The following is a 22,347-nucleotide window of genomic DNA, read 5'->3' as shown; positions in this document are numbered from 1 at the left end:
AAGATCATTAACCTGCCTGTCCTGGTATTTTGCTGCTGCTCTAAACGAAGAGAAGTCAATGCTATAAGAAAAATGGCTTATCAGATTCAGATCTTATGCGTGTTTTTTCCCAAATTATTGATTCAATATCTCCAAACAGGTGACATTCAGCAGAAAAGGGAGCACACCAGCCTCAGACACCCCTGTTTGGGTCCTAGTGAGAAGGCCAGGCAGCCTGCCCAGGCCCCCAACACCTGCTCCCCAGAGCAGGCAGCTCCCCAGCAGGGCCAGCCTCCTCCGGAGCCGGAGGACAAAGGCGCCCCACTCAACACCGGCTCGCGCCTGCTGCTCCAACACACGCAGGCATTGCTGGTCAAGCGATTCCACCATGCTGTCCGCAGCCGCAAGGACTTCCTGGCCCAGGTATGCTAGAGCCGGGGCTGTGGGCCTTCACCCGCCCTGACCCACGCACGCGCCCGGCCCTCTCCATCCTCTCCTGAGCTTCTCCACGCACGCGTGGGGTCATGCAGGCCCTCAGCGCACCCTTAGATCCAGTCATCTTTGCTTCCTCCCTGCCAAAGGAGGTGATAAAAACCTTTGCAAGAATTGAATCTCACTTCTCAGAGAAAATAGAATAGTAGGGAATATGTTAATATTGCTTTTTGAAAATATATTTTTAAGCTGGGTATGGTGGTGCCCGCTTGTAATCCCAGCATTTGGGAGGCTGAGACAGGAGGATCGGGGTTCGAGACCAGCCTCAGCTACTTAATGAGGTCTTTTGTAACTCAGTGAGACTCTGTTTCAAAATAAAAAAATAGAGCTGGGCGCGGTGGCGCACGCTTGTAATCCCAGCATTCGGGAGGCTGAGACCGGAGGCTGAGACTGGAGGATTGCAGTTCATGGACAGCCTCAGCTACTTAGTGAGGCCCTCTACAACTCAGTGAGACCTTGTTTCAAAATAAAAATAAAGAACAAAAGCCGGGCGTGGTGGCGCAGGCTTGTAATCCCCGCGCTTGGGAGGCAGAGACAGGAGGATCGCACAGGTTCGAAGCCAGCCGCGCGTGCGCTGGTTTAGGAGACCCTGTTTCAAAAAAAAAAAATGTAAAAATAGGTCTGGGAGTGTAGCCCGGAGGTAGAAGGGCTTCCAGGAACCCCAGTACCACCAAAAAAAAAAAAAAAAAGAATAAAAAATAGGGCAGGGGGTGTAGCTTAGAGGTTGAATGCCCCTGGGTTCCATCCTCAGAACCACACACACAAAAAAATTAAGAATAAAAAATAGGGCTGGGGGTGTAGTTCGGAAGTAAAATGCCCATCCCTAGTACAGCAGAAAAACCTTTTTTATTATATCTATATATTATTTTATGGTACTAGGAATTGAATCCAGGGTCCTTCTACCTCTGAGCTAGACCCTGCAGCCCTATTTTATGATTTATCTTGAAATAGGGTTTTATCAAGTTGCTGAGGGTGTCTCTATGTTGCTGAGGCTGGACTCAAAGCTGTGATCCTCCTGTCTCTGCTTCCCTAGTACTGGAATTGCAGGCATGCAGCAATGATGTTTTCATTTTAACAGTGAAAGGTAAGGTCATGTTCTCATTCATTTCTTTGCCGTGACCCTACAAATCAAGGTCACTGTTCTCTTTCCTTTTCTTTTTCTTCTTTTAATGTGTTTCATTCAGAAAAAGAAACTCTGGATCAAAGAGCAGTGAGTGGTGTGACTTGCTCTTTGAATTGCCTTCTCCCCTCTGGCCAAGCACGGCCTGTATCCAGTTCCTCTGGCGGCTATGAGAACATTTTGTTTTCTCCTGCATATCTCGCCTTTGCACGTGCACATGCGCGCGCATACACACACACACACACACCTGCCTGTGATGTTCCCCCGAAGCCTGTCCACCTTTGTTTTGTCCTGCATATCTCGCCTTTGTGTACACACACACACACACACACACACACACACACACACACACCTCTGCCTGTGACGTTCCCCAGAAGCCTGTCCACCACCGCAGGGCCAGATAGGAGGCGGCAGGATGGCCCTGTGAAGGAATGCGCTTACGTGCAGCCTGTGCGGACGCCTCTCGTGCTGCAGCCCTGCTCCCTCCTCTGCCCCGCAGATTGTGCTCCCGGCCACCTTTGTGTTTTTGGCTCTGATGCTTTCCATCATTGTGCCGCCTTTTGGTGAATTCCCTGCCTTGACCCTTCACCCCTGGATGTATGGGCAGCAGTATACCTTCTTCAGGTGCGTAAACTTGTCTCAGGGGGCCCACATTATCTTCCATGGTTTGGGGATCCTGGACCACATGCCGCTTGGAAGGGCTCTGACTCCCCACATCCCTGGGACCTCCACCAATGTGGCAGGTGCCCTCGAGTTGCCCTAAGAAGAGAAGTTAATGTATCACCATTACCCAGAAAGGTGTCCAAAAGTGGAAAGGAAGTAAGGAAAGAGGGTGTGGAGCGAGGGAAAGCAGGTGAGGCTCCATCTTTCTGGGGTGTGGACAGTATGCTCTCAGACCTCTGGGCATATTCGGGCAGCCCAGCCCTTCCCAGGAGACCCATGCCGTCCCAGGGCAGCATCCCGTGCCCCACGTACAGGCCAAGCATGCAGGAGCCATTTTTTGAATGTTCTAAAGTTGGTCATGTCCACCACATGAGCACTAGGTAAGCCTCTCTCGCTCTGTCTAGCATGGACGAGCCGGGCAGCGAGCACCTGGAGGTGCTGGCAGATGTCCTCCTCAACAAGCCAGGCTTTGGCAACCGCTGCCTGAAGGAAGAGTGGCTTCAGTAAGTACCTTCGTGCCCTTGTCCTGATACCACAGGAACCCCCAGAAACCCTGATGGTGGAGTGTGGGTTGGCAGGGCTAGGAGAGACCCCGCCTTCCTGCCTCCTAGGAAGCCCCTGCATCACTGGACAGCTCTCTGTTTCTTATTATAAAAATTCTATATCAAAGCCGGGTGTGGTGGTGCATGCTTGTAATCCTAGTACTTGGGAGGCTGAGACAGGAAGATCACAGGTTCGCAGCCAGCCTCAGCTATTTAGTGAGCCCCTCCACAACTTAGTTAGACCTTGTTTCAAAATAATAAAAAAAATAGGGCTGGGGTTATAGCTCAGAGGTAGAATGCCCCTGGGTTCAATCCCCAGTACTGAAAAAAAAAATCTATATCAAGTTGACCTGTGATTCCATGTAACTTATTTGAAAGGCCTCTGAACCCCCGGGCAGGAGGGAGAGAGGTGACATGCTGTTGTGCAATTGGGCCTTGAATGACATTAATTACTTCTAGGGCAAGTTCTCAACTACTGTTAGAAGTATAGAGAAGGGCCAGGCGTGGTGACGCACGCTTGTAATCCCCGCACTTGGGAGGCGGAGACAGGAGGATCACATGGTTCGAAGCCAGCCTCCTGGCTTAAGAGACCCTATTTCCAAATAAAATATAAAATAGGTCTGGGAGTGTAGCACGGCGGTAGAAGGGTTCCATCCCCAGTACCACAAAAAAAAAAAAAAAAAAAAGGATAGAGAATGGAGAGGAGAGTTGAAATCTACCAGGAATCCTAAAGCTTCCGTATAATTTTCACTTCTATCATCCAGAGTATCAGTAAGGAACTAAACAAACCAGGCATGGTGACACATACCTATAATCCCACTACTTCAAAGGCTAAAGCAGGAGGATTATAGGTTCACAGGCAGTCTCAGCAATCTAACAAGACTCTCAAAATCCTAACAAGACCGTTTCAAAACAAAAAATAATAAAAAGTCTGGGGATGTAGCTCAGAGGTAGAATGCCTCTGGGTTCTGTCCCCAGTGTAATAAATATATGAACAACCAAAAGAAATTAATTTTAAATTCTTCTTTTATCTCTTCTATCTCTCAACAGCTAGAGCTGCTACAATTTTTTTTTTAAAGGGAGAGAGCCAGGCGTGGTAGTACACACTTGTAATCCCCGCACTTGAGAGGCTAAAATAGGAGGATCACAAAGGTTCGAAGCCAGCCTCCGCTGGCTTAAGAGACCCTGTTTCCAAATAAAAAATATAAAATAAAATAGGTCTGGGAGTATAGCCCAGAGGTAGAAGGCCCCTGGGTTTCATCCCCAGTACCACCAAAATAAATAAATAAATAAATTAATTAATTAATTAATAAAAAAATAGGTCTGGGAGTATAGCCCAGAGGTAGAAACCCTCTGGGTTCCATGCCCAGCACCACCAAAATAAATAAATAAATAAATAAATAAATAAATAAGAGTTCACAAACTAGAGAGTTATTCTCTCGCCCCACACGTAGTCAATCAACAGGACACTAGTCATATTTCTTGAGCAGAAACTAACCTCCAGGAGGATAAGAAAAAAATGCCTGGCTCTGAGGTAGAGGATGGGCTGAGGAGGGGAGGGCTGGGCATGATTTCTTCTTTCTGGAATCAACTTTGGAATCAATTGTGGACTATGTTCTTGCTTTCTTTGAGGGAGTACCCCTGCGGCAACTCAACCCCTTGGAAGACTCCCTCTGTGTCCCCGAACGTCACCCACTTGTTCCAGAAGCAAAAATGGACACCAGCCAACCCCTCACCCTCCTGCAGGTGCAGCACCAGAGAGAAGCTCACCATGCTGCCCGAGTGCCCCGAGGGCGCAGGGGGCCTCCCGCCCCCACAGGTACCTGGAACCCAAGGGAGCCAGGCCCCGCCTTCCTGTAGTCACAGATGGGGGGGGGTGTGTGTGTGCCTCTTGAGCCTTTAGCCAACCACACTTCAAACTGACAGATGAATGAGGGGCTCAGCTAGGCTCCCCGTGTCCCTCAGAGGGCTCCCGAGAGGGCCATCATCACCTGGAATTGAGGAGGTCGTTGGCCAGCTCCTGCACTGTCCGCCAAACACGTACTACTCCATCCAGCAAAAAGATGCTTTTAGGCCGGGTGTGGTGGCGCACCCTTGTAATTCCAGTACTCGGTAGGCGGGGACAGGAGGATCACATAGGTTCGAAGCCAGCCTCAGCAGCTTAGTGAGGCTCTCGGCAACTTAGTGAGACCCTGTTTCCAAATAAAATATAAAAATAGGTCTGGGGTATAGCCCGGAGTTAGAAGGCCCTTGGGTTCTACCCTCAGTAATAATAATTTTAAAAAGATGTTTTTAAATGTTTTAAAAATTATATAAGTCATATAAGCTCATGATGGGGAAAATTAGTAAACACAGATAAGTTAGGATAAAAAAGTTATCACTTAGAAATAAACCATCAATAGCACTTGTGGTACTGGGGATGGAACCCAGGGGCTTTCTACCTCTGGGCTACACTCCCAGACCTATTTTATATTTTATTTGGAAACAGAATCTCACTAAGTTGCTGAGAGCCTCACTAAGTAGCTGAGGCCAGCTTCAAACCTACACTATCCTCCTGTCTCAGCCTCCCAAGTACTGAGATTACAAGCACATGCCACCACATCAAGCTAACACTTGGTTTTTATTCACTCAAATAGGATTATACTAAAAATGTTATCTTGAAACCTGTCCTTTTTCACTTAATAGCATCTTAGGAACATACAGCCATGTTGATAAATATACATCCACACCATTTAAAGCTTGCATACAATTTCACTGTTTTGATTTATTTTAAATTATTTAATCTCCCATTGTTGGGTATTTGGATTTTCCATTTTTCTCCATCATAAACAGTGATAATGTGTCCAAATGCCAGTGCATTCACAAGCTTATTAGTTGTCTTAATTGGGGGGCTTGCCATGTGGGGCACAGCTAGCAGCACATCTTTTGCAGGGTGCTGCTGATGGTCCCCTGAGCAGCACCCCCTCTAGCAGCTCTGCACCCTGGAGCACAATGAGTCTCTTCTGAAGGTTTCAGAGAGAGCAAAAGGGCCAGAGAAGCCCTGGCTCAGTTTGATAATGGCCTCCTAGCAGCCTTGCACAGAGCGGCCTTAGACAGCCCCTCTTGTGACTTGTCAATGGATGAACGATTCCCTGGAGGCAGTGAAGACAGTGTTGGAAAAGCACAGGCGTGGGGGAGAGGGGCCTCCCAGAGCCTTTGTGTCCTCACCTAGAAACCAGAGATAACTGCACTTATTCTGTAGTATTATTAAGAGGATTCAGTGAAATGATGTGGGGAAAGAAGTATTTAGGATTAGATTCGGCTCAAGTGATGACAGCCCCAAACCAACAGTAGATAAAGCAAGACACGACTTGTTCCTCTCCCAGGTGAAAGTTAATGTGGGTGGCCCATGAGGTTCTGTTGCTCCTCTATGCTAAGTGAGCCTCCACCTTGCCAGCCAACATGATGGGGCCTACTTTCCAGGCAGAGAATGGAAGAAGGGATGGAAAAAAAGAGAGAGCAGAGTATGCAAAAGTGTGCAAAAGTGTGCAAGGAACATTTCCAGAGGCCTCCACATAGCATGTCCACTTTCCTGTGACTGGCCAGGGAGGCAGGGGCTCTAGCCTTCATTCTGGGTGGTCCAGACCCAACTAAGGAGTCTACTCTACCTGGATGCAGTAACATACACCTGTAATCCCAGAATTTAGTAGGCTGAGATAGAAGAATCGCCAATTGGCCACGCATGGTGGCGCACGCTTGTAATCCCCATGCTGGGGAGGCTGGGACAGGAGGATCGCACAGGTTCGAAGCCAGCCTCAGCTGCTTAGTGAGGCTCCCAGCAACTTAGTGAGACCCTGTTTCCAAATAAAATATAAAATAGGTCTGGGAGTATAGCCCAGAGGTAGAAAAGCCCCTGGGTTCCACCCACAGTACCACCAAAAAAAAAAAAAAAAAAAAGAAAAGAAAGAAAGAAAAGAAAAATTGCCAATTCAAGGACAAGAGAAGTAACTTAGAAAGAGCCTGTTTCAAATTTTTTTTTTAAATGTTAGCCGGGCATGGTGGCGCACACTTGTAATCCCCGTACTTGGGAGGCGGAGACAGGAGGATCGTACAGGTTCGAAGCCAGCAGCACGCGCTGGCTTAGGAGACCCTGTTTCCAAAAAAAAAATGTAAAAATAGGTCTGGGAGTGTATCCCGGAGGTAGAAGGGCTTCCAGGAACCCCAGTAGCACCAAAAAATAATTTAAAAATAATAATAAATAAATAAATAAATAAATAAATAAATAAATAAAAGTTAAATAGGTCTGGGGATGTAGCTCAGAGGTAGAACACCACTGGATCTAATTCCCAGTAACACACACACACACACACACACACCTATTCCAGTGACAGCAGGAAGAACATATCATGGTGGACAACTAAATTTTGTCATAACATGTATCACAGTCGCTGGCCTGTAAAGGAGTCTATGTTAATGAGCACCCACTCTCTCTATTTTAATATTCTAAAACACATACCTTTATGTTTCTCAGGGAGTGTATTCTCTCTCTGAGTCACAACTCTGCCCCTGCAGCATCATAGGGACCCCAGAAGGACTTCAGGAGGTTGTCCCAGTTCTCTGTACTCCAAAAGGAAGCCTTGCTCCTGTTTAACTGGGCAGTGGTCAAGTGCTGAGGCCCCTGTGGCTGCAGTTGCTCAGACACAGCCCGGGACAAGACCCCCAAGGCTGCCACTGCACCTAAATTCCTGGCTAGGAGCTGGGTGTGGTGGCGCACACTTGTAATCCAAGCACTTGTGAGGCTGAGTCAGAAGGATCACAGGTTCAAGGCCAGTCTCCATACCTTAATGAAACTCTCATCAACATAGCATGACCTTGTTTCAAAATAAAAATAGGATGGGGGTGTAGCTTGCTGGTAGAATGCCCTTGAGCCGTCCCCAGTAACACACACACACACACACACACACACACACACACACACACCACACACACACACACACACACACACACACACACACTTGGCTAGGAGGAAAGCCAAGCCTAGCTCTATGTGATTTGGTTCCTGAATGAACCACACTTGCAAAGCTGCCTGTCTAACTTAGAAGCTTATCTTCAGTATTGTTGGTCTTTGGTCCTTGGGGAGAAATTTAATAGGCCCCTACAGCCAAAGTCCTAGAAAAGCCAGTTTCTGCTTTCTTTTACTCCTGCATTTCCTCTTTGGAGCAAAGCTGGATGTCACACATCTGCTAGGTGCTGCTGTCTCTCACACATACATGTGCACACACACATGTGTAGCCACACCCTCACCTTACTCACTCGAGCACACTCTCCGCTCAGCCTGGAATAAGAGCAGGGGGAATGGACCTGGTTTACAGGTCACAGGTTATCCCCATCTGGAACATGGTGCTGGAGGGTGCTTTCCAGGGTCCCTTCCTTCTCTGGCTTTTTTTTTTTTTTTTTTTTTTTTTTTGGTAGTCTTGGGGATGGAACCAGAAGATGGAACCTATTTTATATTTTATTTTAAAACAGGGTCTCCGTAAGTTGCTGAGAGCCTCACTAAGTAGCCTAGGCTGGCTTCAAACCTGTGCAATCCTCCTGTCTCAGCCTCCCAAGTACTGGGATTACAAGCGTGCGCCACCAAGCCCGGCCTCTAGCCTTTTTTTAATGATCATGGGTCCTGAGGAGAGAGGGCTCCATCCCTAACCTCTAGTGCACACAAGGATAAAACATGCTTTTTTTTTTTTTCAGGTCTGGGTATGGAACCCAGGGGTATTCGACCTTTGAGCTACACCCCCACCCTATTTTTTATTCTTTATTTTAAGACAAGGTTTCACTAAGTTGCAGAGGGCCTTACTAAGTAGCTGAGGCTGTCCACGAACCACAATCCTCCAGTCTCAGGCCTCCAGAATGCTGGGATTACAAGCGTGCACCACCACGCCCGGCTTTAACATGCTTTTAAGAAAACAATTTACTACAAACTGTCCAATACAGCAACAGTGGCCTACACCTGGGTTCCACCAGGACAGCTGGGCACTTCCTGGTGCCCTGTCAGCGTGACGGAGATAGATCCAGCAGGTGATAGAGTGAGCAGCAAGAGCAAGGGCTGGGGGTGACACGGATGCGGGTTCCAACGCTAGGCAGACCACGGCACCTCTGTGACCTGGCACCGGTTAGCCTCTCTCAATCTGTTTCTCTATCTGTAAAATAAAGTGAGAAGCCCTCTTTTGAAGCCAGGCTGGGCAACTCAGTAAAAAAAAAAAAAAGTAAAAGGGCTAGGGGTGTAGCTCAGAGGTAGAGCACTCTTAGGTTCAGTCCCCAGTACCCACTTCCACCCCCCTACACACACATGAAATTCTCTTTCATAAAAGTATCGGGATTAAGTGAAATTGGGTATGTAGGGAATTTAACATAGCTTGTGGCACACAGCAAGCATTCAGCAGGCTCTAGCTCTTCTATCAGGGAGTGGAATAAGATGAAGAAAGTGAACTAAAGAGGAAAAAATGAAACAGGAAAGTAATATTGCCCCCTGGTGGCCAAGTTTATGCACTTTTGAATTCTCCAAAATCTTTTGATTAACTACCATCTAGTCCTAGCTGTATTTTGAAAGTGATTTGTAGTCGGGCATGGTGGTGCATGCTTGTAATCCTAGTACTGTGGAGGCTGAGACAGGAGGATCACAGATTTGTGGCCAGCCTCAGCTACTCAGTGAGGCCTTCCACAACTTGGGGAGACCTTGTTTCCAAATAAAAAATAAAATGGGTCTGGGGGTATAGGTAGGAGGTAGAAGGCCCCTGGGTTCCATCCCCAGTACCACAAAAAAAAAAAAAAAAAGATTTTCAAATGGTAAGGCACTGTTAAAATTCTTTCAATATCTCACAAAGTTTTTTTGCATGATTGCTATATACCAGAGACTATTCTGGAAGCTGGAGACATAACAGTATGATAGCAATAAATAGATCCAGTATTCAGGCCCACCAGAAAGGAAATCGCTGGTGGAAAGACGCTCGCTATGAGGATAACACAACTGTATGTGATGGTAGAGAAGGACTGGAAATGGTTAAATTCCATTCTGGACTGAGCGAGCAGTAGCCACGGAGGTTCCACAGGCAGAGTGAACCCCCACGTACAAAACTATATCAGGAATGAGAGAAACGGGGGCATAGTGGAGGTCAGGGGAAGGCAGCAGCTGCTCCGAGAAGGAGGCAGGGCCAGAGTACCAGGGCCATGGCGCCTCGATCGTGAGATTGGGTTTGACCCTAGGCTTTATTGGAGAGTGGTCACCAGGTGACTGAGGTGTATGGCTTGTACTTTTAAAGCTCGATATGGCAGCTGGGTGAAGAATGGAATGTGGTGGAGCCGGGGAAGCAGTATGAAGTTTCTCTGCAGGCCTGCTGAGGTGTATGTAGTGGCTTGGACCAGGCTAGCAAGACTGGCACTGGGGAGATGCAGGTGGGTGGGAGGTTTATTTCGGAGCTAAACCATCTTACCTTGTCAATGGATTGGAGAAAAAAAAGAGGGATCAAAGGTGACTCCCACACCACTGTGGGGACGAGGGAGATGCCAGTGGCTTATTTAGTATTTTACCAGCATCTGAGTCCATAATTAATTTTTGGAGCACAACAGTTTCACAAATTGTAAGGTCTCAACTTCCTAAGTAATTAACATGAATGTCTCGTTGGCTCAGAGAATGCAGCGCAGCACCGAAATCCTACAGGACCTTACGAACAGGAACATTTCTGACTACCTGGTAAAAACATACCCTGCTCTCATAAGAAGCAGGTAAGAAAAGAGTCTTTGATACTTTTCATCCCAGCTCCCATACACAGCGTTGGTGAGGGAACATTTATTCTTATAGTTGTGTCTATGATCTGGATGGTGAAAAAAAAATTTTCTAATGTGAGGGACTCATCCAACAGAAAAAGTAATTGAAGTGTATACAAGTAAAGTACAACTTGAGATGAATGTCCTTTTGTGTTTTTACATTTAGAGCAAGTGTAACCCAGGCACTATTAAAAGTATTAGCAGAAATGCATAGCACTTATTTAATAATGCAGCCTTGTATTTTAACTGGTTAAGAAAAACAAAGTTTGGAGAGGCAGGAGTAAAAGGGAAAGAGAGAAGCAAGAAGGAAAAGAAAGAAGCCAAAAAGAGAAAGAAAAATATCATACAGAGAGAAGAAGGCAGAGTGATAGGGAGAGCACCCTGATAGGGTGCTCCTGATAGGGTCCACATGCGTGGCCAGGCAAGGGCGACCTGTTGGCTGTAGTCCTCATACTCTCACTGCGCAAATTGTCATCTGCTACCTCTGCCCTTGAACATGCCCATGGACTCTTGAGCAAGTATCTGGTTCTCTCAGCCCCACCTCTGGGATGGAAGACCCTCAGCATCCCCTATCAGAGCGGGCAGCTTGATGAAAGCACACTACCAAGACATATCCTAAGCAAGTGTGATCCACCCCACATGCTCCAAGGCTTGAAAATAAAATATACAGTCTAGTTTTAGTAGTACTTTCAGTTGCTTCCCACACTAGAACCCTAAAGAAAGGATAAACAGCCTCAGAATGACTACAATGCACTGCAGATGGTGACCACAACTGCTGGGAGCGCAGGGCCATGCCAGCTGTTAGCAAGTGAATGATTGCCACCCAAGATATACGCGGAGTGCAGAATACTTACTCAGTAAGGCAAGAGACCACAGTCTCGCTAAACCTCATTCTTAACTAAATTTGCAACATGGAGGTTTGTGTTTGTTTGTTTGTTTGTTTGTTTGTAACGGGTCAGGGGATGAAATCCAGAGGCATTTGACCTCCGAGCTACACCCCCTGACCTATTTTTTATTCTTTATTTTGAAACAGGATCTCACTGAGTTGCAGAGGGCCTCACTAAGTAGCTGAGGCTGTCCGCAAACTGCGATCCTCCGGTTTCAGCCTCCCGAATGCTGGGATTGCAAGCGTGCGCCACCACGCCCGGCTTTGCAACATGGAGTTTTAGATGTTCTGCTTAATGGCTCATGATGATAGCAGTTCAGGGGTCTGAACTCTGGGGTCTAGGATTGGCTTCTGCCCATCTCCGTCTTGTCATCTTACTGCTGATTGTCTAAGAGTCAATGTGTTAGCTTTGGGATGAGGAGTAAGTCAGAACTTCCCCAGGTGTGCAGGTGACAAAGTCTCACTGGTATGGGGTAAAAGAGGGAGAACGGCAGCCCTCACCTCTCACTGCCTTGATCGTTGCCATGTTTTCTGGGTGTAGACTGGGCACACCAGTCTGACATGTGAGTGGCTACAGGGCCACTCAGAGTCCAGCGTGCATGGTAGGACTGGGAGAGCCAGTGGTGGAAAACACCAGTCCTTTCTCTGCGTGGTATTCAGGCTTAGCCTCGGGACTGGCTGGCTTCCACATTGCTTGGATATCAGGAGATGCAAAAATGTCCCTAAAGACTTAGACATCTTGCCGGGCATGGTGGTGCACACTTGTAATACTAGCATTCAGGAGGCTGAGACCAGAGGATCATGGTTCGCAAACAGCCTCAGCTACTTAGGGAGGCCCCCCTGCAACTTAATGACACCCTGTTTCAAAATAAAGAATAAATAGTGTTGGCAAAACTGGTTAACCATATGCAGAAAATTGGAAATTAATCCCACTTTCTCACCCTGAACAAGAGTCAATTCAAGATGGATCAAAGACTTGGAAATTAGACCAGAAACCTTGAGGCTCCTTGAAGAGGGCATAGGTCCCACACTGCAACACATAGGCACAGATAAAAGTTTTCTCAACAAGATCCCAAAGGCACAACAATCTAAAAGGCGAATCAATACGTGGGATTGCATGAAACTGAAGAGTTTCTGTTCAGCAAAGGAAACTGTCAAGAACCTCAACCAAGAGCCAACAGAATGGGAGAAGATTTTTGCCACCTACACCTCCGTTAGAGGACTAATATCTAGAATATACAGAGAACTCAAGAAACTCAACACTAAGAAAACAAAGCATCCAATAACAAAATGGGCAAGTGAACTAAATAGACACTTCATGAAAGAAGAAATTCAAATGGCCAATAAATGCATGAAAAATGCTCAACATCATTGGCAATCAGAGAGATGCAAATCAAAACTACCCTGAGATTTCACCTAACTCCAACTAGAATGGCAATCATTCAAAACACAAACAACAGATGCTGGCGAGAATGTGGAGAAGTGGGAACTCTAAAACATTGTTGGTGGGATTGTAAATTAGTGCAACCACTTTGGAAAACAGTATGGAGAATCCCCAGAAGAATGGGAACAAATCTACCATTCGACCCAGCAATACCACTTCTGGGTATCTACCCAAAAGATAGGAAACCAAACTACTAAGCTAATGCATGTGTATCTATGTTCATAGCTGCACAATTCACCATAGCCAAACTATGGAACCAGCCAAGATGTCCATCAACAGATGAATGGATTACAAAACTGTGGGATATGTACACAATAGAATTTTACTCAGCCATTAAAAAAAAAAACTCAATTACATCATTTTCAGGGAAATGCATGGAACTGGAAGACATTATGCTAAGTGAGATTAGTCAGTCACAAAACATAAGAAATCGGATACTTTCCCTAATATGTGAAAGCTAAGGAGAAATGGGTCATAGGAGGAACTCTAGATGAAAAAGGAAATCCTATAGAGGAGCAAACAAGACAATCTAAATGAGGGGATGGGAGGGGGGAAGAAGGAAATTCTCTAAAACACACAACATACTTAAACATATCAAAATCAACCACTAAGCCAAGCATGGGAAGGAGAGATGGGGAGAGAACGGGGTAGGAATTGGATAGGGGCTAAATGGGCAATGTGTACATGTATGTCCACACAAGATTTTTACCCCATTATGATGTATGAATACAATGCACCAATAAAAAAGTTTAAAAAAGAAAAAGAAAACAAAATAAAGAATAAAAATAGGGCGGGGAGTATAGCTTGGAGTTAGAATGGCCCTGGGTTCCATCCCCAGACGGGGAAAAAAAAAAAAAAAAAAAAAAAAAAGACTTAGACATCTCAGTGAGTGGGAAGGAAAGTTACTGTCATGCTTGTGATATTTATTGCCTGGTTTTATTTTGGCTTTCAGCTTAAAGAGCAAATTCTGGGTCAACGAACAGAGGTAAGAGACTATTTTTTAAGAAATTATAATCTCAGATTGTAAGTCTATACATGCCTTAGCCCATTCCTTTTAAGCTTCAGGGGGTCTGACCCACCCCAAAACTTACCTCATTCTTGGAGCATCCCGGAGGCTCAAGTGGTCCAGAGGCTTGGAGATGATCTGAGGAGGATTCTAGGAGTGAGCTGTCACCCAGGCTCCCACAGGGACTGGTCCTCCAGAATCGGGGCAAGGCTGATGTTGACTGGCTTTCCTGGGTGGCTTCCAGACAGCACAAGTGAAATCCAGCTTTTAGAAATGCCTTCTAGAGGGACCTGAAGCAGAAAGTAGGCACACAGGGGCAATTCCGGGCCCTCAGAAATGAAGGCTTCCTTCTTTTCTGTTTGCTTTACCAGCAAATTAACTTTGTTCTCTTGGAGAGTTTGGCTTTTATTCTACATCGTAGAGTTTTAAGCCAGAGAGTGTCATACTCAGATTCGTGTTTTCAACACGATCACTTTAGACTTCACAGCAGTGCGGAAGATGATCGAAAAGCCAGGATCGCAGTGAAGAAGCTTGAGCAAGAGTCAAGGCAGGCTGTGCACGGTGTGACAGGTGCCTGTAATCTCAGGACTTGAGAGGGTGAGGCAGCAGGGTTGCAGGTCTGAGGCTAAGGCATGGTAATTTAGCAGGACTGTTTCAAAATTAAATGGGCTGGGGGAGTAGCTCAGAGATAGAATGCTCCTGAGTTCAATTCCTAGTATCTCACACACACACACACACACACACACACACACACACACACACACACACAGAGTCAAGATAGGAGATATTGAGGGCTGCAGGAAATAGTGAGGGTGAGGCAGCCGAACCCAGGCAAGCTGAAAGGCACCAAAAGAGGTGCACCCAGGTTCAAGAGGAAGGTCATTGAATGGGGCAGATGTACCTCCAAAGTATGGAGGTGGCACAGAGGAGGAATCATCAGTAGGTGGGAGAGATTCCGCCACAACATCAAAGAAGGATGACAACCAGGGCATGGTGGCACATACCTATAATCCCAATCCTTAGGAGGCTGAAACAGGAGGATTGCTGGTTTAAGGCCAGCAGCGCACAATAGCAAGACTTTATTTCAAAATAAAAAATGAGAAGGGCTGGGACTCTAGCTCAAAGGTAGAATACCTCTGGGTTTAATCTCCAGTACCTGCCCATGTTAGAGTTGACCAGATACCAGGATCCTGGCCAGGCAGAGGCACAAAGGCAGCCTGGACCACTTGGAGCCCAAACAGTGATTCAACATGGCCAGAGCATGTCCCTTGAGGGAAGCCCCAAGGAAGGATGATGTTAGACAGGAGCAAAGACCAGACTCAGAAGGGCTTGTGTGCCGAATGAAGGTCCAGACCTTGACCTGGAGCAGCAAGACTTAAAATCTGGATTATAACTGCTTTGATGGCTGGAGCCTACAGTCTCAGTCAGTATCAGGAGGCTGAGGCAAGAGGATCTCGAGCCCAGGAGTTCGAGACCTGCCCGGGCAATGTAGTGAGCCCTTGTCTCAAAAAAAAAAAAAAAAAAAAAAAGAGAGAAAGAAAGAAAGAAAGAGAGAGAGAAAGAAAGAAAGAGATACTAAGCCAGGCGTGGTGGTGCACACTTGTAATCGCAGTACTTGGGAGGCTGAGATAGGTTTGAAGCCAGCCTCAGCTACTTAGTGAGACCCTGTTTCCAAATAAAATACAAAAATATGTCTGGGAGTGTAGCCTGAAGGTAGAAAGCCTCTGGGTTACATCCCCACCACACACACACACACACACACACACACACACACACACACACACACAAAAGGAGGGTAGTGCTCAGTAGTCCCAAAGTACTTTTCCTTCAGAAACTGAGAGAGCCGCTGGTAGGCGTGAGGTTCACCTCATGGATATGAGGAATTCTTTTTGCCTTGTAGGTATGGAGGAATCTCCATCGGAGGAAAGCTTCCAGTTCTCCCCATTACTGGGGAAGCACTTGTTGGTTTTTTAAGTGACCTTGGCCAAATAATGAATGTGAGCGGGGTATGTAAACAGATTGAACATTTGGGCAGGATTTCTTACTTGCTTAATGGAAATTATCATGAATGCCCCAGAAAAGGAAAACCCTTTGTTTAATATGTGTGTGTGTATTTTAGGGCCCTGTCACCAGAGAGGCTTCTAAAGAAATGTCTGATTTCCTTAAACATCTGGAAACCAAAGACAACATTAAGGTACTTAACTACATAATCTGCCTTAGAGCTAACAATTCAGATGAATTGGTTGTTTTATTCTTGTTTTCCCAGCTTAATTAAGTCCCCGCCCCCTCCCTGCTGAGACCTAGTGAGAAATGGTTTCCCCCTGCCAAACCTTTCCTCCTTCTTCTGTTCTTTTTCCTGTTGCTATTTTTTTTTTTTTTTCTTAATAGCTGTTGTTAGTGCATTTCTCAGGTGTCAGGCGGTAGCACGGCCTAACAAAGCCCACCTCCGCCTCTAGGTGTGGTTTAACAACAAAGGCTGGCACGCTCTGGTCAGCTTTCTGAATGTGGCCCACAACGCCATCTTGCGGGCTAGCCTGCACAAGGACAGGGACCCGGAGGAGCACGGAATCACAGCCATCAGCCAGCCCCTGAACCTGACGAAGGAGCAGCTCTCAGAGATCACAGTGTAAGCCACCAGGCCGCAGCCCCCAGCTTTCTTGGCACTGCCACCACCCTGGAAACCCAAGAGGATTTTTACTACTGGGTGGGATGTTTTCACACTCAGATGCACAGGAATGTAGACTTTCAAATGCTTCCTGGCCCAAACTGCTTGGCCATTCTTTCCCTCCCACATTTATTTGGAAAGTAAGCTTTTATTTTACTCCTCTTCCTTCGGGCTCCTGATAACAAATTGCTCCTGAACCTTATGCAAACGCTCTCTTTGCTATTATGCAAAGTGGGTGCCAGGGACCCAGAGGTGGCATGATCATCCTAGATTCTGGTAATTTCCCTCTCATGCTCATACTTTTTTGAGCTCTTGACAGATCTTGGCGTTCCACAAACTGAGGCTCTAACCACACAGCTTTAGGCAGTAAAGACATCAATCTTGTGCATTTGGTGTGGTTTGTTCTAGTTGAAGCCTATCTGAAGGAGGAGTTGGCAGGAGTGTCTTTATTAGTGCATGCTTCTAGAAGGCTGCAGAGCCCTCGTTTTACTATCCCAGTATACCTGTGGGCCTTGAAGCCTCCTGCTGGACACCCTCTGGGGCTCTCAATTGTCCTGAGTTAATTCTCACTCAGCCTAACAATTCCAGTACCTCCTGCCAGGCCTTTTGAATACGAAATATGGGAAGACAAGTCGTCTATGATTATAAAAAGAAATATATGTTTAGAGCCAGGCGTGGTGGTGCACACTTGTAATCCCCGCTCTTGGGAGGCTGAGACAGGAGGATCGCCAGGTTCAAAGCCAGCCTCAGCTACTTAGTGAGGCTCTCAGCAACTCAGTGAGACCCTGTTTCCAAATAAAATATAAAATAGGTCTGGGAGTATAGCCTGGAGGTAGAAAGCCCCTGGGTTCCACCCCCAGTACCACCAAAAAAAAGAAGTATATGTTTATTAAATAAAATTTATGTAACAGGGTTTCAAGAACTTATTATCTATAACCCTACATAGTTGAGACTATGTCCCAAACATTTTTATGTTTCCTTCAAGCTGAGGGACTGGGCTCACTGCATGTGGATGATGCTGTCTGGAGTCATATTAGGGCAGTGGCTGCAGCATATGGTGTGTTTGTGGGATCAGAAGCAGTGCTTCTTTCTGGGGGGGGACACTACTCCACACCAGAGCTATGGCATGTACATAAAGCTCAGGCTGGATTTCAGCCCTCACCTACTCCTTAATCAGATGCCTTCTATTTGATCCAAGAGAGGATGGTTGGAGCCCAGCTTCTGTATAGTTTGTCTGCTCTCTTTTCCACATCTGCATTAGAAACATTTCCCAAAGAATATGATTTAACAAGATAACTTACTTCTTTTGTTAAAAGTTCCTGTGACTATCTATATAGAAAATAGAGAGAATTTCTTTCATACTTGATCCAGGAGAGAGTGAATAAAGCCATATAGCTGGGCGTGGTGGTGCACGCTTGTAATCCCTGCGCTTGGGAGGCTGAGACAGGAGGATCATGCAGGTTCGAAGCCAGCCTCAGCTGGCTTAAGAGACCCTGTTTCCAAATAAAATACAAAATAGGTGCGGGAGTGTAGAAGGCCTCTGGGTTCCATCCCCAGTACCACCAAAAAAAAAAAAAATTATTAGTGATTATAAGAGCATTGTCATATATGAGATTAAGCATCTGGAATGATGCTACAACCATAACGAATCATTAAAAAAATAAACAGAAAGAAAGGCTGTCTAGAAATGTTCACGTGAAACAGGAATGTAACCCACAGATACCCACTTCCCCATGAGCCAGGTTGCTCAGGCTGGTTTTGTGGAATGACAAGCTGCAGGCTTGGCGTCTGGAGGCCCAAACCCAGGTGGGTAAGGGCTCCCAGAGCTTGAATTGTATCTCCTGCTAATGCTCCTCTTTCTTCGTCCTCTCTCCCCGTATCCCTGGCCCTGCTACAGGCTGACCACTTCAGTCGATGCCGTGGTTGCCATCTGCGTGATTTTCGCCATGTCCTTTGTCCCGGCCAGCTTTGTCCTTTACTTGATCCAGGAGAGAGTGAATAAAGCCAAGCACCTCCAGTTTGTGAGTGGAGTGAGCTCCACCACCTACTGGATGACCAACTTCCTCTGGGACATTGTGAGTGTCTGTTCTTCCCTCACCTCCTTGGGCCCAGCGCGTGTGTGTGTGCTCTGACAGAAGGGACATAGTGGGGAGGGACCCTCGTGCTGCTGGGGCTGCCGGAAGGTGCTGAGCCAATGGCCTCATGTGTCTGCTGCCCTTGGCATCTTCTTAGAAAGGTGCTAGGAGCCCAACGCTGGGGGAGGCTGTGAAACACAGCATAACTGGTGAGTAGGAACTTTCTAGGTCTGGCACCAAGGGTCAGGCTCACGTGGAGACCCCCACAGATGACCCTCTTCATGTGGCTTTTAGGAATGATACCGAATATTGGGATTCCCAAAGACATGATTTCTTATATCTTACTCAACTTATTAAGAGCTATCACTTACCACTACAAAGCTGGAAATTTCCAGTGGCGACTAAATTCTTTCCCCTCTCTTCTATCTGCACGAAAATACATTCACAAGCATGGTGAAGTCAGAAACTGCCAGTGTCTCCTTGGACAGAGGCCACAGCAGGCCTGTGACTTAAACATGAAAGGAGCTAGGCTCAACTCTTATTATTAATTTTTTCATTTTATTTTTTCTAAAGAAGAGGAATAGAACTTCCACTTGGTACTGACCCATCTGTGTATGTGGCTGCAGAGAGAGAGGTCTGAACCTGTGGAGAGATATGGCTGGAAAGATAGAGTGACCACCTGGGGTAGAAGCAATACTGGCAGAGTAGACCTCGGGCAGCACTGGGCTGTGAAGGGCTTAAGACGGTGGGTGTGGCCTCGGCAGGCTTCTTGATACTACAGTATTTTAAAGCCTGCCTAGAATTTGAAGTCTAGGGTCTATAGTCCTGGAACACATCACGCTCATTAACCAGTGGCAAAAAGACAACTTATATCATTCATTTAGCACATCCGTGATGTTTTAAATTTTTCCTTTTTTATATGTCATCTGTTTTTAATTTTGAAACAATTGTGGAAAGTACAGTGTAAAACTTTTATCTGAGTCATTTGAGAGTAACTTCTTGACAAGATTCTCTCTATCACACACACACACACACACACACACACACACAGAGAGAGAGAGAGAGAGACAGAGACAGAGACAGAGACAGAGACAGAGACAGAGACACTAGCACCTCCAAGGAATACCAATTGCAAATGAGAACATGCTCCATTTAACTACTCAAGAGTGAGAAACTGGCTTCTATCACCCACCCCAAACATCCACCTACTCGAGCTGTACACCTGTGTGTGTTAAGTGCCTTATTTCCCCCCACCCTGCCCTCTCCCTGTGTGGACACCCCTCCTCCGTGCTGTAGCTGCTGCATGGAGGTCCTCCTCCCTCTGGCTCCAATACTCCACACTGGATCAGCCCCTATAAGGAATTTTCCTCATCCCCCTGGGCCCAGCACCCTACACACACATCCTCTGTGGGATGCCTCCTCACTTTTCATCTTGTCTTTGCCTTAACCCTCCTGTGGCTGCCTACCCTTCAGTGCCTGACCTGTTGGCTTCAGAACTACACTGTTTAGAAAGGGTGTCATATCTATTTGAGCTTCACGGGGCCTAGGACTGTGTTTTAAAGGTTTCTGAAGCCAGGCATAGTGGCGCACGCTTGTAATCCCTGCACTTGGGAGACTGAGACAGGAGGATCGCACAGGTTCAAAGCCAGCCTCAGCTACTTAGTGAGGCTCTCAGCAACTTAGTGAGACCCTGTTTCCAAATAAAGTAAAATAGGTCTGGGAGTGTAGCCCGGGGGTAGAAAGCCTCCGGGTTCCACCCCCAGTACCACCAAAAATAAAAATAAAATAAAGGTTTCTGAATTCTGAAGACATGCTTAAAGTAGTATCAATCTGACCAATTAGAGAGTGAGAGGTCTGATGGGATTTTGTAATTCATTTTTTTCAAAAGACACAGACTGAAGGGCCCTGAGTGGAGGGAGGAGACAGTGGGAGGACGAGGAGCAGTTTACCATGTTTACTAACCAGGAATTGTTTAAACAAATGAGATCAATCCCAGACCCTAGGAGCTGGAGGAGCCTGGCCCCACCCTTCATTTTACAGACCATGAAACAGGTTTTAATGGTTCCATGCTGTCCTCTTCTCTCTTAAGATGAATTACACCGTGAGTGCAGGACTGGTGGTGGGCATCTTCATCGGGTTTCAGAAGGAAGCCTACACTTCTCCAACTAACCTTCCTGCCCTTATTGCATTGCTCATGCTGTATGGGTAAGTCGTTTGGGCCACGAGGTAATGCCACCAAAGGGAAGCCCGGGGTGGGTGATACCTTCTGATGGTAAACCTGGGCCTTCCAGGGGTTGTGGCATGCACAAGCTTAGCATCCAGCCCGGGCAGCATCTTCTGCCTGGCTCCTGACTCCACTGCTGGAGGTATTTCTGAGACCTGTCCGTTCAGGGGCCATGGAAGGGGCTCCACTCTAGAGGTGGCCTCCACCAAAGTCTGAAGGTTGAAGACTCCTCAGTTTCTTCCCAGCTCTGGTGTCTCTATTTGTACTGGCCAGGAGTCATCTACACACAATAGAAAATTCCAACTGGAAAGTTGCTCCTGAGTCAGGCTAAAGGATGACAGAGATTAATAAGTCCAGTTGAATTCTGGAACAAGGTATCACCTTTCTATCTCAGGTCTATATCTTGCTGCAGGATAACTGTGGACATGCAATTCACCCACTTAGGCTCCTGTTTCCTTGTCTGTAAAATGGAAATAGTGATGCCTGGCCCTTCCTGTGGGGGCCAGTAGAGTCTTGCCAGAAGCTGGTGTGATTGTGAACTTCCCTGTGATGCTGAGCCTGTTGGGATCTTTGGCTTTGCTTCACGGATCCAGCCTAGAATGGGAAGCATTGCAGGGATGTGTGTGTGTTGTATCAAGCTTTATAATTCACAAAATACACGCCCAGCTACTGTCTCAACTGCTCTTCACAAAACCCATGAGTTGATCAGAAATGCATTATTATCTCCACTTAAAGATGAGGCACAGAGACCTAGGAATGAAGATCTGTTTTTCCCTTTGGGACTCTGGCCAGTTCAAACAGATGACCTCATCCATGAGGAGAATGCATTCTATGTAGAGGTAGAGCTCATGGATGGAGTTGGAACCTGTCCCATGGAGCTGTGTCATCTTTCACAGATGGGCGGTCATTCCCATGATGTACCCAGCATCCTTCCTGTTTGATGTCCCCAGCACAGCCTATGTGGCTTTATCTTGTGCTAATCTCTTCATCGGCATCAACAGCAGCGCCATCACCTTTGTCTTGGAATTATTTGAGAATAACCGGGTGAGTGTGGCTCTCTCAGCCTCCATGTTGGATTCGTAGGGTACTAGGGAGCACGTATTGGTCAAGCAGGACCACGGCAGGTAATGTACATGTAGATGCTCAGAGCAGAGGCAAGCCTTGCTCCTTCCTCCTCCATCTATCCTTCTCGCCCTTTCCTTCTTGCTGATTTTTGTGCTCTGAGCCTATTTTGCAAGCCATAGTGACCGTCCATGATCCTAACTTTTTTTTTTTTTTTCCGGTACTGAGCTGCTATTTTTTATTCTTTATTTTGAAACAGGGTCTCACTGAGTTGTAGAGGGCCTCACTAAGTAGCTGAGGCTGGCTGCAAACCTGTGATCCTCCTGTCTCTGCCTCCCGAATGCTGGGATTACAAGCGCGTGCCTCCATGATCCTAACTTTTTAGCTTTTCA

General features: G+C 46.6%; 1 protein-coding gene across 1 annotated transcript in view; it reads left to right on the top strand.

The window, feature by feature from the left end:
* Positions 1-22,347, top strand: part of ABCA4 (ATP binding cassette subfamily A member 4) — a gene marked incomplete at both ends in the record, with an annotated part of 144,856 nt that overhangs the window by 99,628 nt on the left and 22,881 nt on the right. Inside the window, 12 exons of the mRNA XM_080691475.1 lie at positions 140-402; positions 2,091-2,215; positions 2,659-2,757; positions 4,429-4,615; positions 10,457-10,551; positions 13,876-13,908; positions 15,830-15,935; positions 16,049-16,123; positions 16,386-16,555; positions 18,492-18,669; positions 20,759-20,874; positions 21,790-21,937. Of these exons, the coding sequence (XP_080547601.1) occupies positions 140-402; positions 2,091-2,215; positions 2,659-2,757; positions 4,429-4,615; positions 10,457-10,551; positions 13,876-13,908; positions 15,830-15,935; positions 16,049-16,123; positions 16,386-16,555; positions 18,492-18,669; positions 20,759-20,874; positions 21,790-21,937 (1,595 nt within the window). The remainder of the gene's footprint in view (positions 1-139; positions 403-2,090; positions 2,216-2,658; positions 2,758-4,428; positions 4,616-10,456; positions 10,552-13,875; positions 13,909-15,829; positions 15,936-16,048; positions 16,124-16,385; positions 16,556-18,491; positions 18,670-20,758; positions 20,875-21,789; positions 21,938-22,347) is intronic.

This window comes from Muscardinus avellanarius (genome assembly GCF_963383645.1).
Source record: "Muscardinus avellanarius genome assembly, chromosome: 3".
Taxonomy (NCBI): domain Eukaryota; kingdom Metazoa; phylum Chordata; class Mammalia; order Rodentia; family Gliridae; genus Muscardinus; species Muscardinus avellanarius.
This window is presented reverse-complemented; position numbering and strand designations above follow the sequence as displayed.